The sequence below is a fragment of the Copidosoma floridanum genome, unplaced genomic scaffold (assembly GCF_036245765.1).
Source record: "Copidosoma floridanum isolate Cflo_tuat_1 unplaced genomic scaffold, Cflo_Japanese_pri ptg000032l, whole genome shotgun sequence".
NCBI classification, from domain to species: domain Eukaryota; kingdom Metazoa; phylum Arthropoda; class Insecta; order Hymenoptera; family Encyrtidae; genus Copidosoma; species Copidosoma floridanum.
Window position 1 is genome coordinate 8,088,907 of NW_028321909.1, and position 13,185 is coordinate 8,102,091.

The window sequence follows — 13,185 nt, forward strand, 5'->3', positions numbered from 1 at the left end:
AGGACACCTTGATGACAAGATTGACAAGTTGTAAAATTTTTATGCATTGGTGTACACTAGAGTACATATATATATGTCAAGTTTATTGCCAGTGTCGATTCAGACAAACGTTTTCCAATAAATTATCATATTCTCAGGTTTTTATACTTATACATATTCACTGTCGGTAGTGTTTGTTAAGCTTGGCCACACGATAATATTGTTATTAAAAAGATTTTTTAAATTTTTATCCTATTTTTTTTTCTTTTTTTTTTTAAGTGGCTAACCTAAGTTACCTTTCGTGCCTATAAAATAATTTTGATAAAGATTCAAAACTACAAGATAAAAGAAGGATAAGATCAAAGAGTGGACTAATGGCACAGTTTACACAGTTGCGACACTTCTTATGAGAACAGTGTCTCACACCGCCATGTTCCTGGTAGTACAGTCCACACAAAATTTGAATAATACTAGTATTTCTTTTATACATTTACGTACTATCCTAGTGAAATCAAAAAATGAAGAATGCATGGTAGATAAATGTATATAATAGTAGATATCTCTTATTTCTTAGTCAAGTAAAATATAGAAAAGCAGCATATTCAACTTCCATAATATTGTCTTTAGAATAGTAAAACCTTTTTATTCAACACACATGTTGAGGGATTTGAGACAAAAAAGCCTGTTTGACATGTCATATCGATATTATACTACAGATTGGACCTATTTTAATATTAAGTCAATTATACGTCTGATTACATTGAGAATCACAGGTGTGTTCCAAAATTGATTGTAATTGGATATCAAAAAGCGTGGTTCACGAATTATTTCTGTCAAACAAACAGAAATAAATGATAAAAAAAGCTTGTGAAATAGCCGTACTAACATTTTGGTAAAATTCATTACATGTCTCAGTGATAGTGGAATTTTATGGAGTAAAATTTTTTTTTCTATTAAATAAAAATAATTTTAATATGAAACAATTAAAAATTAACGACTGGCCTAATGAACGAAACATTAGTAAATTTACTAAACGTTCAAATATAAACATTTATCAAATGCACAATACTACTGGTATTTTTAAATTCATGAAAGCTTCGTTTTAGTCGTAACAAAAGAGCGTTCAAGTTATTTTTAAATTTTACTCGTATTATGCACCAGTGCACATATTTCTTGAAACTTCATGTGATACCCTCACCCCTCCTTAGCGGTACACATGTGTAGAGACTTTAATAACCTTTAAGTGGATTGACCAACCGCAAAGAAGAAAGCACGTATACGGTTTTAAAAACTTTCTCGTTAATCTATTATGCACCCTTCAAAGAGTTTTTCTTTTTACAACAAAGTTTCTTTCTGTTCGCTGTTCTCATTTCTGATGTTGTGGACGTGCTTGCTTACGTGCTTGATAATCGCTTGGCAACGCTATGTTTTGATACTTGGTTGTCTGGCAACTGTGCTCGCGTCACTGGCACTTTCTGAACTTTACAAGAAAGGGCAAAGATAGCTTCCTCATTTTCTAGAAATGTTTACAGATGAGGGATGCTCTTTCTAAAAGATGCACGAAAAAATGACTTGACATGGCATAAAATTTTACCAGGGGGCAGATTTTTCAACGCCGATTTATCATCTAATTACGAAGCAACGCCAGTAAAACCTTTATAATTACCCTAATTATATTGCCACCAGCATCAAACCAAAGTTTTATCGTTAAGAGCTTAAAAAACGATCAAGCTTAAAAACAAACGAATTTTGCATGATTATTGATTTGGGAGTAGCTATCAACAATTTCGTAAATTTACAAATTAAAAAAAGAACAAAGTTTGAAAAGTGAGGTACTGCTATTAAAGACTCAAATTTTTTCTGAGCAGTTATTATCCCAAAAACTTTTCCACGATTTTTAAAAATATGTACCTGTCACGTATGCGAGTTAGAAAAAATATGAAGTAATGCATAAACCAGTGAGGCAAGATAATTTGCTAGAAAAAACATAACTTATAAATAATGGTACAAAACTACAAGTTGCAAAATTTTATTTTTTTATTTATTAATATATTTAATATTTTAGTCTCAGGATGTTAAATATTACCATGCATCGGTAAACCTTGCCTGCTTTTCGATGATTTGATTACAGAGTTATTTCTATTGTTGAAAGCGATACTGGGAAGAAAATTATAACTCTACAAACATGACATTTTTTCAAATAATTTAACTATGAGATAATCTATGCCACTAGATAGAAAACATCACTTTAATGTACTGGTTGTCTCAGAAGACTAATTGCGACTTTGTATACTCCTTCTTTTGAATGTTGAAATACTCTTGTGTAATACCTGCTGTATATTCTTTTATTTTGTGCTTAAAAAATAAAAAATATCAATCAGACCTTTTAGTCGTCACCACTATTTTCTTTAACTCTAATCTTAATAAATTTGGCATGCGTTGGCTGAGAAGACACCCCGAGTCCACGAAATATCCTCGTTCCTTATAACTCTAGCCTTATATTTTGATCCATAAATTTAATAACAATCCAAAACTTTATCCATATGGTCATATGGTTTGAGTAGCTTCCTTTATAATTTCTATGACTTCGTCAAGATGAAAGATTTGCAGACCATTCTCAGCTATAATTGTTTCAAGTACTATACTTTCACTAGATCCATATACGCTTTTCAATGCACTTGGATTGATATTTACATTCAAATTCCTCAACATTAACGACGTCTTCATATATGGCTTTATGTATCGATTGGCAAAACTACGACCAGTGTCTTATGTATGCGAGTTGAAAAAAATATTTTTATGAATTTTAATCATTCAAAATCATTGCTTATTTCGCGATACCTCCATTATTTACGGCGATAGGGGCATTAAAAGTTTGGGCAAAAATTTTAAATTTTAAATGATTCCATGGCTTTGGAGTCATTCGTAGTGATGTAGTGGGTTGTTTATATAAATAAAAAAAAGCCAGTTTGCTTAAGCTGTATAACCTTTGAAATATAAAGAAATTAAATTCATGTAACACTAACGATATAAATTGATACTGATTTCCAAAGAACACTAAATGATTAATGCAGGAATAAGATTTTTATGGCTTATGAGTATAAAGATAATTTATTGGCTTCAAGGGTGTCGTAAAAAAATTAAAATGAACTTTTTATTAAGCAAAGATAAGTACAGTAATACTAAGAATCAATTATGGGGGGTTGTGAGGGGCACAGGGATTCTAAAAACGGTATGGTGATATGTGAATAAAATAGATTAAAATAGTAAATATTACATTTTTAATGTGGAATAAAGGGGGCTTAATAAAACCTGGGGCTTTAGATGTTTATTGGATAGCCTAAATAACGGGAAAAATAAGCAATTTTCTTCCTGTAAGCGGGGGGAGACGCTACCAAGATGTTATTCAAAGTGGTAGAGGGCAGTAGCGGAGGGGGTGTGGACAGCTCTACCAATATATTATATCCTTGTGTAGTTATTTGTACAGGTCATTTCTCACAACTTCCTCCCTCCGTAAAATGAGGAAAGATTCAGCCATTTTTTTCGTTACTTCAACTTATTACATTTTTTCCTCAGACCCCTACAGTCCCCCATCTCGTACGCGGATATTCTAAACTCCCATCGCCCCATCGGGACCTTAGACATACTTGAATACATATAGTTATTTGCATACATTTTTCTACACCGCTCAGAAGGCCAATAGATGGACTTTTTATATATACGAATGATAAAGTTATTTGTTACGTATTTGTATTATATTCAATGCTAAATTTATTGCATTATAAAAATTTTTATGGAATAGTATAGATCTTTAACAAGTTAATATAAATTATTAAATGTACAAAAATCGCAAAAATTATCAGAAAAACATTAAATTAATAGAAAACCTGGCAAGTTTTATTTAGCTAATCTAAAAGTTACATGTGTGCTAAATGACAACCTTGAGCTATTTTTTTATTAAGTAAATTACTCGATATGGTCGGATTGATACAAGCCTTTGCATTTAAATTCAGGTCGACCATTTCGGTTTGTTGCTCCATTTTATACTTAATAAAAGCGAATACATATTAAGTATTTGTTTACTTGTTCTGAACCTCAATATGTACAAAAGCCCCATTTTTTAGACGGTTCATGTTATATTATAAGCTTATCACAGCTCTTGTGGCTTATGGATGAACCTTAGAATTAATATAATAGTGTAGAGGGAAGACAGGCTTAATTTTGGTGGTAATAGAATGGTAGCGCAACTACTGCGTCTTCACAACATGTAGGTTAAACGTACTTTTCTGGTACATGTAAGTAGTAAACCTGATATTAACACAATGCATAGGTAAATGATTTATTTTAATTAAAAAGTCGATCTTGTTACCCAAGAAAAGTTTAAATGAACAGTTGGAACGGTGGGGCCGTCAAGGAAAATTCTGCGGGGGTCCACTGAAGGGCGGTGGGGAGCCTGAACAAAAAGTGAGCTAAGCTGTAATCAGGGAAAAAAAGATGGAATTTTACCTCATTTCGTGGGGGGGGAGATGGTCAATGGGGGTATTTGCGGAACTTCTTAAGCAAACAACTAAATAATATATGTGTGCGTGTGCGTATAGTCAGACATCAATGCTGCTTGGCAGTTAAATGCTCTCAAGTCGAGGTTGCTGGACTCAGAATTTGCATATAACGCACTTCGAATGATTTTGAACGAATGTGCTCTAAAACTGAAGCTAATATAATTTAAAATCAAGTGTACTTACAAAGAGAAATTTTTGAAATTTTGAAGTCTTGCAGCCCCATTTTTTTCCAGTGTATCTATTCTTACGATGAGCAGTCAAAACTGTAGAAGGCTGCAGCAGGCTATAAACTATGGTGGAATTAAGCGCTAGTAAATTATAAGAGACAGTATCTCGCTAGGGAAAGCTTTGGATTGCTGAAGCCAGCAGTAGACTCATGTATAGTAAATAGTTTGTGTATATCTAGCCTATGAATGTTAAGCCTTGCCTTTAGAAGGAAGCAAACATTGTTTTTTCTACTTCGGGGAATTTTTCGTGACATGTGGATGTTTACTGCATTCTCGGTAGAAATAATAGTGGTCGTTACATAAGAGCCATTTAACTAGGCCTACCATTCAGTTATACTGTGGGCCGAAAATAGCCATGTTAGTGATGGCGCTTTACGACGAAAACTATTATCGTATGGTAACAGTGTTAGTAATTCTCATACAATCAACAAATAATATAAAAATTTTTTACAAACGCTTTATTACTATCACTATTCTAATAATTTTTTCATCATATGTCGAATAGTTAAAACAAACGTTCTCCTTTCAAGCACATGTGTTGAAAAAAGTGACAAACTTTCGCAAAATAATAAAATTTCTTTTTCTGTTAATCGAGATTTTAACGGTAATTAAAAAATTCGGACTTTATGATGAAAGCTACGGTTCATAGAATGAATTAATTTTTAATTACCATGCTACGAAGCCTCGTACGCAACACCATAGTCCAAAAAATGAATTAAATCGTTAGATATGAACAGTTCTAATACTTTTTAAAAATTTGTAAGTATAATAAGTCGTATTTATTAATGCCAAAAAAAATTTACGGCTGGTTCTATATTACAAGGTAATTTAGGGGGTTAACTCTCGTTAAGTACGAGACTAATTCAGTACAGTGGGGTAATGTGGACTTAAGGAGGATAGAGGGGTAAAAGGGATTCATTGAAGAAATTGGACAGGAGCTATGGGTTTAAATTAATCATTTCTGGGGTGTAAGAGCTACTTTTTTTTGTAAAAACAGAGCATTCAAGAAATAAACCTGTGTTTTTTTAATAACAAACCGGCTCCTTGGACAGTATTTTTTTCAGCGACTAGAAAGCTGACCTACCGAGTCAACAACTACGCTCAGACAAGTAAAATTCTAATAATCGGAGTTATCTCAACGCTTACTATGATTTATTGATAATTTTAGGTATTTTTAGAGTTATATACATGTATATAATATTAAAAATTAAAAGTGTGTCACCATCATAAAACTTACCTCAGACTTAGCGAGTTTCTACTTCTGAGTAATTATATTGTATCTACACATTTATGTGAGACGAGCCTTAGAATTGTTGCTCGAACGAAGTTTTAAACGCATAACTTTTTATGTTGGTTGTATCTCCATGCCTTTAATGTCCAGTTAAGCCTAAAACGATTTTAGAAAACGATTGAAATTAAAGTGATAATTGAACATGTAATTTATTTCGACAACTCAAATACCAAATATTTTTATGAATTTTTATCACAAAATGGTTTTCTTCATGAAAAATATAACTTATTTATACTATTATATGCTGTCACATTCATTAAAAATATGAACTTTGTATTTTTATCGTAAGCTTCGTACTGTTGAGTAGGAAGATCCCTATTACAGACACCTCAAAAATTACTTCTCTGACATAAAAATCAGTGACATTAGGAAAAAGATTAACTTCGTTACGATAAGTACGCCAAGAATTGAGACTTCAATTACTTATTTTACAGGCTTGGCACTGTTCTCCTGTAATTTATTAGACATGGACATAATAATAATATTGAAAAATACGGGATTGCTTTGCTTTTTTTATTTTATGGATAATTGGTGCCTACACGTTTGTTTGAAGTTATTGTTACAACGCAATGACTAATATAAAAACTTTATAATTTTTACGAACACTATGCTCCACAATCAACTGCATACCATTACTGATAGTGCTTTTAACTATATTTCAAGTTCATTAAGTATTACTATTGATACCCTTTTCTATACTGACTACTTTTAATCCACAACATAACAATACATATGACTGCCAGTGACGTGCACGTATACCATAATGTCCATTTCTCACATCCTTGTACTTGTTTTGTATGATATAGTTACTCCTTTTTTTCGAATAGAAAAAAATTCGGTTTAATGTGCATTGAAAACTTTAATAAATGCATGAATTATGAAAATAACAAGTGTGAGAAATGAAAATTAAAAAAAAACTGTTCCATTGTTCAATGCTCAACTTTAAACTAGTGCTATGATAAATAATATAATCAGTATTTGTTCAAAGAAATTTATTCCACTTACTTTAATCGAAACTTTTAGAAATTTCATGGGTAAAAGTGAATTTCATCTGCGTTAGCATTAAAAGAAGTTGAAGTTAAAACAGGTGTGAATTCGTCACAATTTTTATTTCATGTGGGGAGTACGGACTACCAAACTAAATTGTGTAATTGCAGCTTTTTCAGAGAGAAACTCTGTTAATAGTGCGCTGACCAAGTAAGTGCAGCGCTAAGTGTAACAAAAAAAAATAATAATGATATAAGTGGACAGCTTTCCCCACTCATTTTTTCCATCAGAATATAAAACATTGGGCGAATTACTTATCATCCTGGCGCATCTTTAGAATAGAAGAAATCTTGTTGCGCTACGTCAGTAGAGCATAAGAAACGCGCTCGTCACAGAAAACATACGCATGTATATAAAAAGAGACAAAACCGTGGAGCTGACAATTCGATTTCATCCAGTGTCCGGTGTGCAAGTGTGTTTGGAAAATAGTTGAAGACTTATTCATACTTTTCAACGATTTTATTTATAATATTATTTTTAGTACAATCAAGCAAGATATTATAAGTATAATGAAGATTTCACAAGCCTTACTCTTCGTCGTTTTAATCTACAATGCTGTTGCGCTGCCTAGAGACAGTAATATGGTTTATTTTGACAACGACTTGTTGGAGATGAGAAATTCGAGATCAATGCTCACTGATATCGCCCACGAACTCATCCAACGATCTGCCAGTTCCAGCCAGGTATAACCGTATCTAAAACTAAGAGTGAAGAAATTGTTAATTAAAAAAGCATTTTCATGATTTATTTCGTGCTTTGAAACAAATTTATAAAAAAGTATCAAATTGAAATGTTAATTGTTACTTAGGTTTTAAACTTAAATCTATCCAACCTCCTTTTGCTGTTGGTCTTGAAAGCAGTTGTTTACGGAGCTGGGTTTATCGGCAATCATTCTTTTAAAAGTCGACGAGGTGTTACCGCTGAAGGTAAAATTCCGGACCTGTTTTTTAATTAACAGATATGATTGATACTTTGAACCAATGGCGAACTTTTTGTTCAAGACAATATCATGTCAGAGGGCGAGATAGCTTTGGCTCTTGGGTACTTGATTGGCGATACCTGTCTTTATCGTGCCGCTTGTGAAGTTCCTCATACTGCTAAAGATTACCTTGGAGCTGCTGAAATGATCTTTGAAACTATGAAGCTAATGCCTCAGTAAGTTTCGACTCTTCATCAACTAATTCACTTCACTAAACACGTTCAACACTACAAAAATATTCAGCATTGCGTAGAATACTGCAAATATTACGTTAAGTTTTTTTTTCTCTAAAAGTCTGCTCATGAATTGTTATCGGTTACAATTTCTCACTATATAGATGTGTTCTCGATCAAACCTTGAACATAGCTATACTGATTTTGTAATAAGTCAGAGAAAGCTTAAAAAAAAATAATACCTTGAACGTGTAGGGTTTAAATAACATAATACTTGATACATCAAATAAAAATTGCAAATTGCATGAATCCTAAATTAATATTTTATCAAAAAAATTCAGTAGTATCCTTCTTTTTCATAAGTAAGCTGCTACTTTGCTGACATTTTTTTGTTTCAGAATAATACCCATCGATGAGGAAACATATGAAAAAACGTTATCGGAATTTCAGAAAGCTGTAGACCTTGGATTGAAAGATGAATGCCCTTTAGAATACAATTGTAAGAAGAGTAATGTACGCCGGTTTCTGCAGCCATCACAGTAAATCAAGAAATATTAGGATAAAACATATTCATTGGTATACGTTTATCAAATTGAAATCGGTGCATACGTTTTATTTCTGCATTAGCAAACATTTTTTACAAATATGATCTATAATCCTTAAGCATTAATTATTAACAATAATCTATTGTTTAGACAAAAATCGCGTATATGTGTGGAGAAATTTTGTACCCGCTCTTTGTTGGAAGTTAAATAAGAAAAAGTCCGAGTATATATGCGTATATAACGGCACCGACAATGCAACATACTTTTCTTGTTGGTTATATTGAAATCGTTAAAAAATTTATGTACAAAAAAGAAAAAATAGAGTGAAAGAGTTTTGTAAGTAAAATACAAAGTACACACTATTTTTTAAGGAATATACAATATCTGAGATATTCTAAGCTTATAAGGGTAAAAAAAAATCATTGACTAATGCAATTTTTACCTACATAGTGATATAAAAATTGTCTTTTATCTTAAATGACACCTATCACGATTATACGTAAAATTGAACAAGTACAATTTCTTTATAAACTAAGCATGTAAGAACTCAGTGTAAAATTGTCATTAAAATTGATTTTTCTTGTGTAATCGACGATAGATGGCTAATTTTATCATATAAACAAAAATAAATTAGCATTATCTCATAAGAAAAAAAATGAGGACAGGCTCAAGAGAGAAAGTGATAAATTTAAAATTTTTAAAAACTACTTCATTGCTCACTTTCACTCTTTTACCGGGCTCTTAGAAATTATAGCCTATCACATATTCCTGATTCTTTTGCGACTATTAATGATCTTTCCGAAAGTAACATGATTCATACGTAGGTCATATGTACTTTGTGCGTGTGAGTGCCTGGCTCGGGTCCTTGCGGTTCCAGTGTGTGTGGCCAACGGTGAAACCCACTACTCGCATTTTATCTTGACGCTTGCGCTCCTCTAGATCAGCCCATCTCACCTGTAACATTATTTGAGCAAATACATAAATTTTTAAAAATTGAGACAAGTAAAATCTAGAAAAACAAATTGGTAAAATTAACGTGTCTGACGAACATTAGACAGCATTCTTACAAACGTAAGACTATGTAAACGCACCCTTAGGTATATATCAGGCATTCGTAACTAATCGAGGCGTGCCAATTTCTAAACGTGAAAGTGACACTTTAACTATATTCCGAACAATTACATTACCAAGTTAGGATGAATTCTAATGGAAGCTTGTAAAATTATACACTAGAACATTTTCAATAGCTTCAGAATGAAATTTTAGATGAACAACACTTGGTTTGGAAATCTGGTAATTTATTTATATTACGACATGTTTAACAGTATTAACAAAAATTTTTTAAATCTTTTGTAATATCAAGTTGTATAAATTGTAATTACAATAAAAAAAATTGTATTAAATCAACAATAATAGCGATACGTTTCAGCGTGTATTGAGCAGACTAGACAGAGGCAAAAGTATTTACGTTAGTGTAAATGAATTTTTAAAACCAAGTTGCATTATTAGCTTTTCAACATATTCAAAGTTCAAGCTTTAATTTATCGCTTTTTTCGTCTCATAATTATTGGCAATATAGTGTAAGATTTGTTTGGATATTTTTTTTTATACAAAGATACTTAACTAATGATTCCTGGCCGAAACAATGCGCTACTATTGTTTTTCAAATGGATCCGTTGATTGCATCACTACTAAGCATATTTAGTATAGTTAGTCTAAGAATTTCTTAAATTTGTATGCATTTGGTAATTTACTTAGATTTAAGAATTCTAGAGAGTTTATAAAGATTTACTAGACGTATTGTACTTTATTACACTTTAGTGCTGACGACGAATTTTAAAGTAATCGATAATATACCGCATGTATCAAATGCCTCGATTGAACTCCAGCTATCACGGAAAATTCAAACAATGCTTATCTCGCTTGTACTCGCAGGATTTTCAATTATATGTAGCCAAAAATTTTAAGATTTTTCTTTGATGCTCTACTTAGATTGCCCTGAACTTTTTTTTTTAATAGTACGAAAAAAATATAACTGTCATACATGCTTTGAGAGTAAGTGTACAAAATATCAAGGCCCAATATGCAACTAAAGATATTCGAGAAGCTATTTAGTCGAAAGAATTAGCATTGAGCGGTGTGTCGTTTGATTAAGTTTTTATCAATATCTTTGTTTATAAACAGACGATTAGTATTAAACCTTTCTTCTTAATCTTTGTCTTTTAACGACTTACATTTGGCCAAAATTTAATACAGCTAGTAAATACAGTTTTAAGGAGGTACTACATCATAAAGAATTAACGGAAGAATTTTTTTAAAATTTAGACTACAGGTTGATAAGCTAATAAATAGAGTACGTGCAAAGTTTCAAGACCTTTGATTGGTTTCGGACCGAGAAATTATTGAAACAATTTTTTGAGTTTTAACATGGCTTCTTATGAAAAATCATAAAAATTTCTTTTCCATTCTGAAATTCTGATTGAATTAACGGATGAATTTCAATAAATTGCATCTGTAAGTGCCATTAAACCTGCTTAAGATGTCTCCAAATGAAAAATATTCAATGGTTGGTTTTTTTCGTAACAATTCTCAAGTGCCAACAAAATTCCAATGTTAAAAGATAGGACATAAGCGCGCACCTCTAACCTCAAAGTGTCAAAAAGTCGGATCTCTCTCTTGCACACTCATTTTGACTTAAGTAGTTAGTGCGGTACTTCCTTGAAGATGTTTCACGATGTTTGATTTGTAAAAATAAAAAATAAAAAATAAAATGAATTGTTTACTATATAAGTACTTTGTTGCTGTTAATTATTTATTTACTCTTAACTGATAAAATTCTTCATTTGTGCAATATGACAATTCAGGTGTAATTATATTTGATACTGTTCATTTTTGAAAACTCGCGCACTTGAATGAAACCACGTAACAGATAGACAGCATAGAGATATAAGGATCCTTATATCTCTATGTAGACAGACGTCTGTCTAATAAGAATGAAACTGTTTTTTACTATTTTTCTGGTTAAATATTGTAAAAAGTGATCCATTACTAGGAATTTGGCTAAACAGAATTAAAAAGAACGGAAATTTATCTACAAGTACGTTATAATGTGTCTTCTCAAGTTGTCTATTGCAAGTTGAAAAATGTCTGTACAGCTGATTTTTTAATGCACTGCTATTCGCTGCGTGCAAGTGAATTGGAGCAATCTGATGAAACGGTGCGTAAAGTTACACAGCCGTAAAGTTACGCGGGTATGACGTAAATGACAGTGAGTGAATCTCCACTTGCTTTATTTTATTAATTACCATTCGTATTATTGAAGATTAAATTCAATATCTTTTTAATTAAAAAACTGTGAACCATGAGTTTATCATGATATTATTTAATAATAATATTTACCTTCGGTGATTCGAAATGTTAAAAAACACAATAACACGCAATCAACAATGTTATGAGTCCTCAAGAGTCCTGAAATTTTGCACATTTTTCCCACCAAGGGCTCTTTAAATAGCTTTTTTTACCCCCTCCAAGGACTTGCGTACAGCGAATACAAGCGTCGTGTTGAAAGGTACAACTTTCATCTAAAATATCTCGAGACTTTGGCCCACTTAAGGTACAAAATATTAAGGACACCGTTGGATTCAGAGGATCAAAATCTATCAAATAAAACTTATTTCATTTCACAGGTTTTCGCAAGGGAGGTACCTTAAATGTATATTCATTTGTCTGCTAATGCATACGGAATGTAAACTTATACGACTTACGATACATTATATTCATATATTGTCTGAAGACGGCAGAATATTAATTAACAGAATTATCGACAGTTTAAAGAGGCTAATACCTTACTTTTTTGTCAGTTGAACGTCAAATGAATGAAATCATTTTCAATTTAGTATTCCAATAAAATAAATGAAATGCTTAAGCACTTGATATTTACTTAGTAAACGTTTCTAATTGTTAAACAGCTTTAAAAAATATTTTTTGAAAATTGTAAAAATATATTAATAAAACCCTTATCAGTATTTAATTAATATTATGTAACCTAAAATTATTTTAAGTTTGGATTATGTGAGTATTCCTTACATGCTTTTTTCCAGAATTATCATCTTTGTTGTAATAGTCAGGAACTTGTAAAAAGTCTTCCATTGTTTGAGGTTTGTGATCAGTTTTTCGCTTGATACCATCCAGCTTATCTGCAAACATCAAAGATTAATTTAATGTTACAACCAAATAGATAAATAGTATCAAAATACAAAATCAATATCTTACTTAATTTATCTTCTGCTTCCATTTTTTCCCATTTGCTGACAATCTAAAAATAAAAATTTTTGAAACCATATATTTTCTGAAGAGGTCATAGCTAATAGTACTAAAGGGTAAAG

The 13,185-nt window shown here is 31.6% G+C and overlaps 2 protein-coding genes across 2 annotated transcripts in view; one reads left to right on the forward strand and one right to left on the reverse strand.

Moving 5' to 3' along the window:
• The window catches only part of LOC106642091 (uncharacterized), an 83,219-nt gene that overhangs the window by 22,867 nt on the left and 47,167 nt on the right, over positions 1-13,185 (reverse strand). The window contains exons 15-18 of the mRNA XM_089597435.1: positions 13,073-13,115; positions 12,887-12,996; positions 9,636-9,754; positions 6,003-6,152 (exon numbers count right to left, since the gene is read on the reverse strand). Coding sequence (XP_089453561.1) covers positions 6,095-6,152; positions 9,636-9,754; positions 12,887-12,996; positions 13,073-13,115 — 330 coding nt within the window. The 3' untranslated portion in view covers positions 6,003-6,094. The remainder of the gene's footprint in view (positions 1-6,002; positions 6,153-9,635; positions 9,755-12,886; positions 12,997-13,072; positions 13,116-13,185) is intronic.
• On the forward strand, positions 7,613-8,798 carry LOC149373376 (uncharacterized). Its single transcript, XM_089597445.1, has 4 exons — positions 7,613-7,786; positions 7,912-8,029; positions 8,105-8,258; positions 8,654-8,798. Exons 1-4 carry the CDS (start codon positions 7,613-7,615, stop codon positions 8,796-8,798), a joined length of 591 nt encoding a protein of 196 aa, XP_089453571.1.

What these genes read in the sequence shown, in the direction of transcription:
- LOC149373376 (XM_089597445.1), top strand. Translation starts at nt 7,613, where the DNA reads ATGAAGATTTCACAAGCCTTACTCTTCGTCGTTTTAATCTACAATGCT. An exon ending in GATCTGCCAGTTCCAGCCAG is followed by an intron (nt 7,787 to 7,911) that starts GTATAACCGTAT and finishes ATTGTTACTTAG; the next exon opens with GTTTTAAACTTAAATCTATC. An exon ending in ACGAGGTGTTACCGCTGAAG is followed by an intron (nt 8,030 to 8,104) that starts GTAAAATTCCGG and finishes TTTTTGTTCAAG; the next exon opens with ACAATATCATGTCAGAGGGC.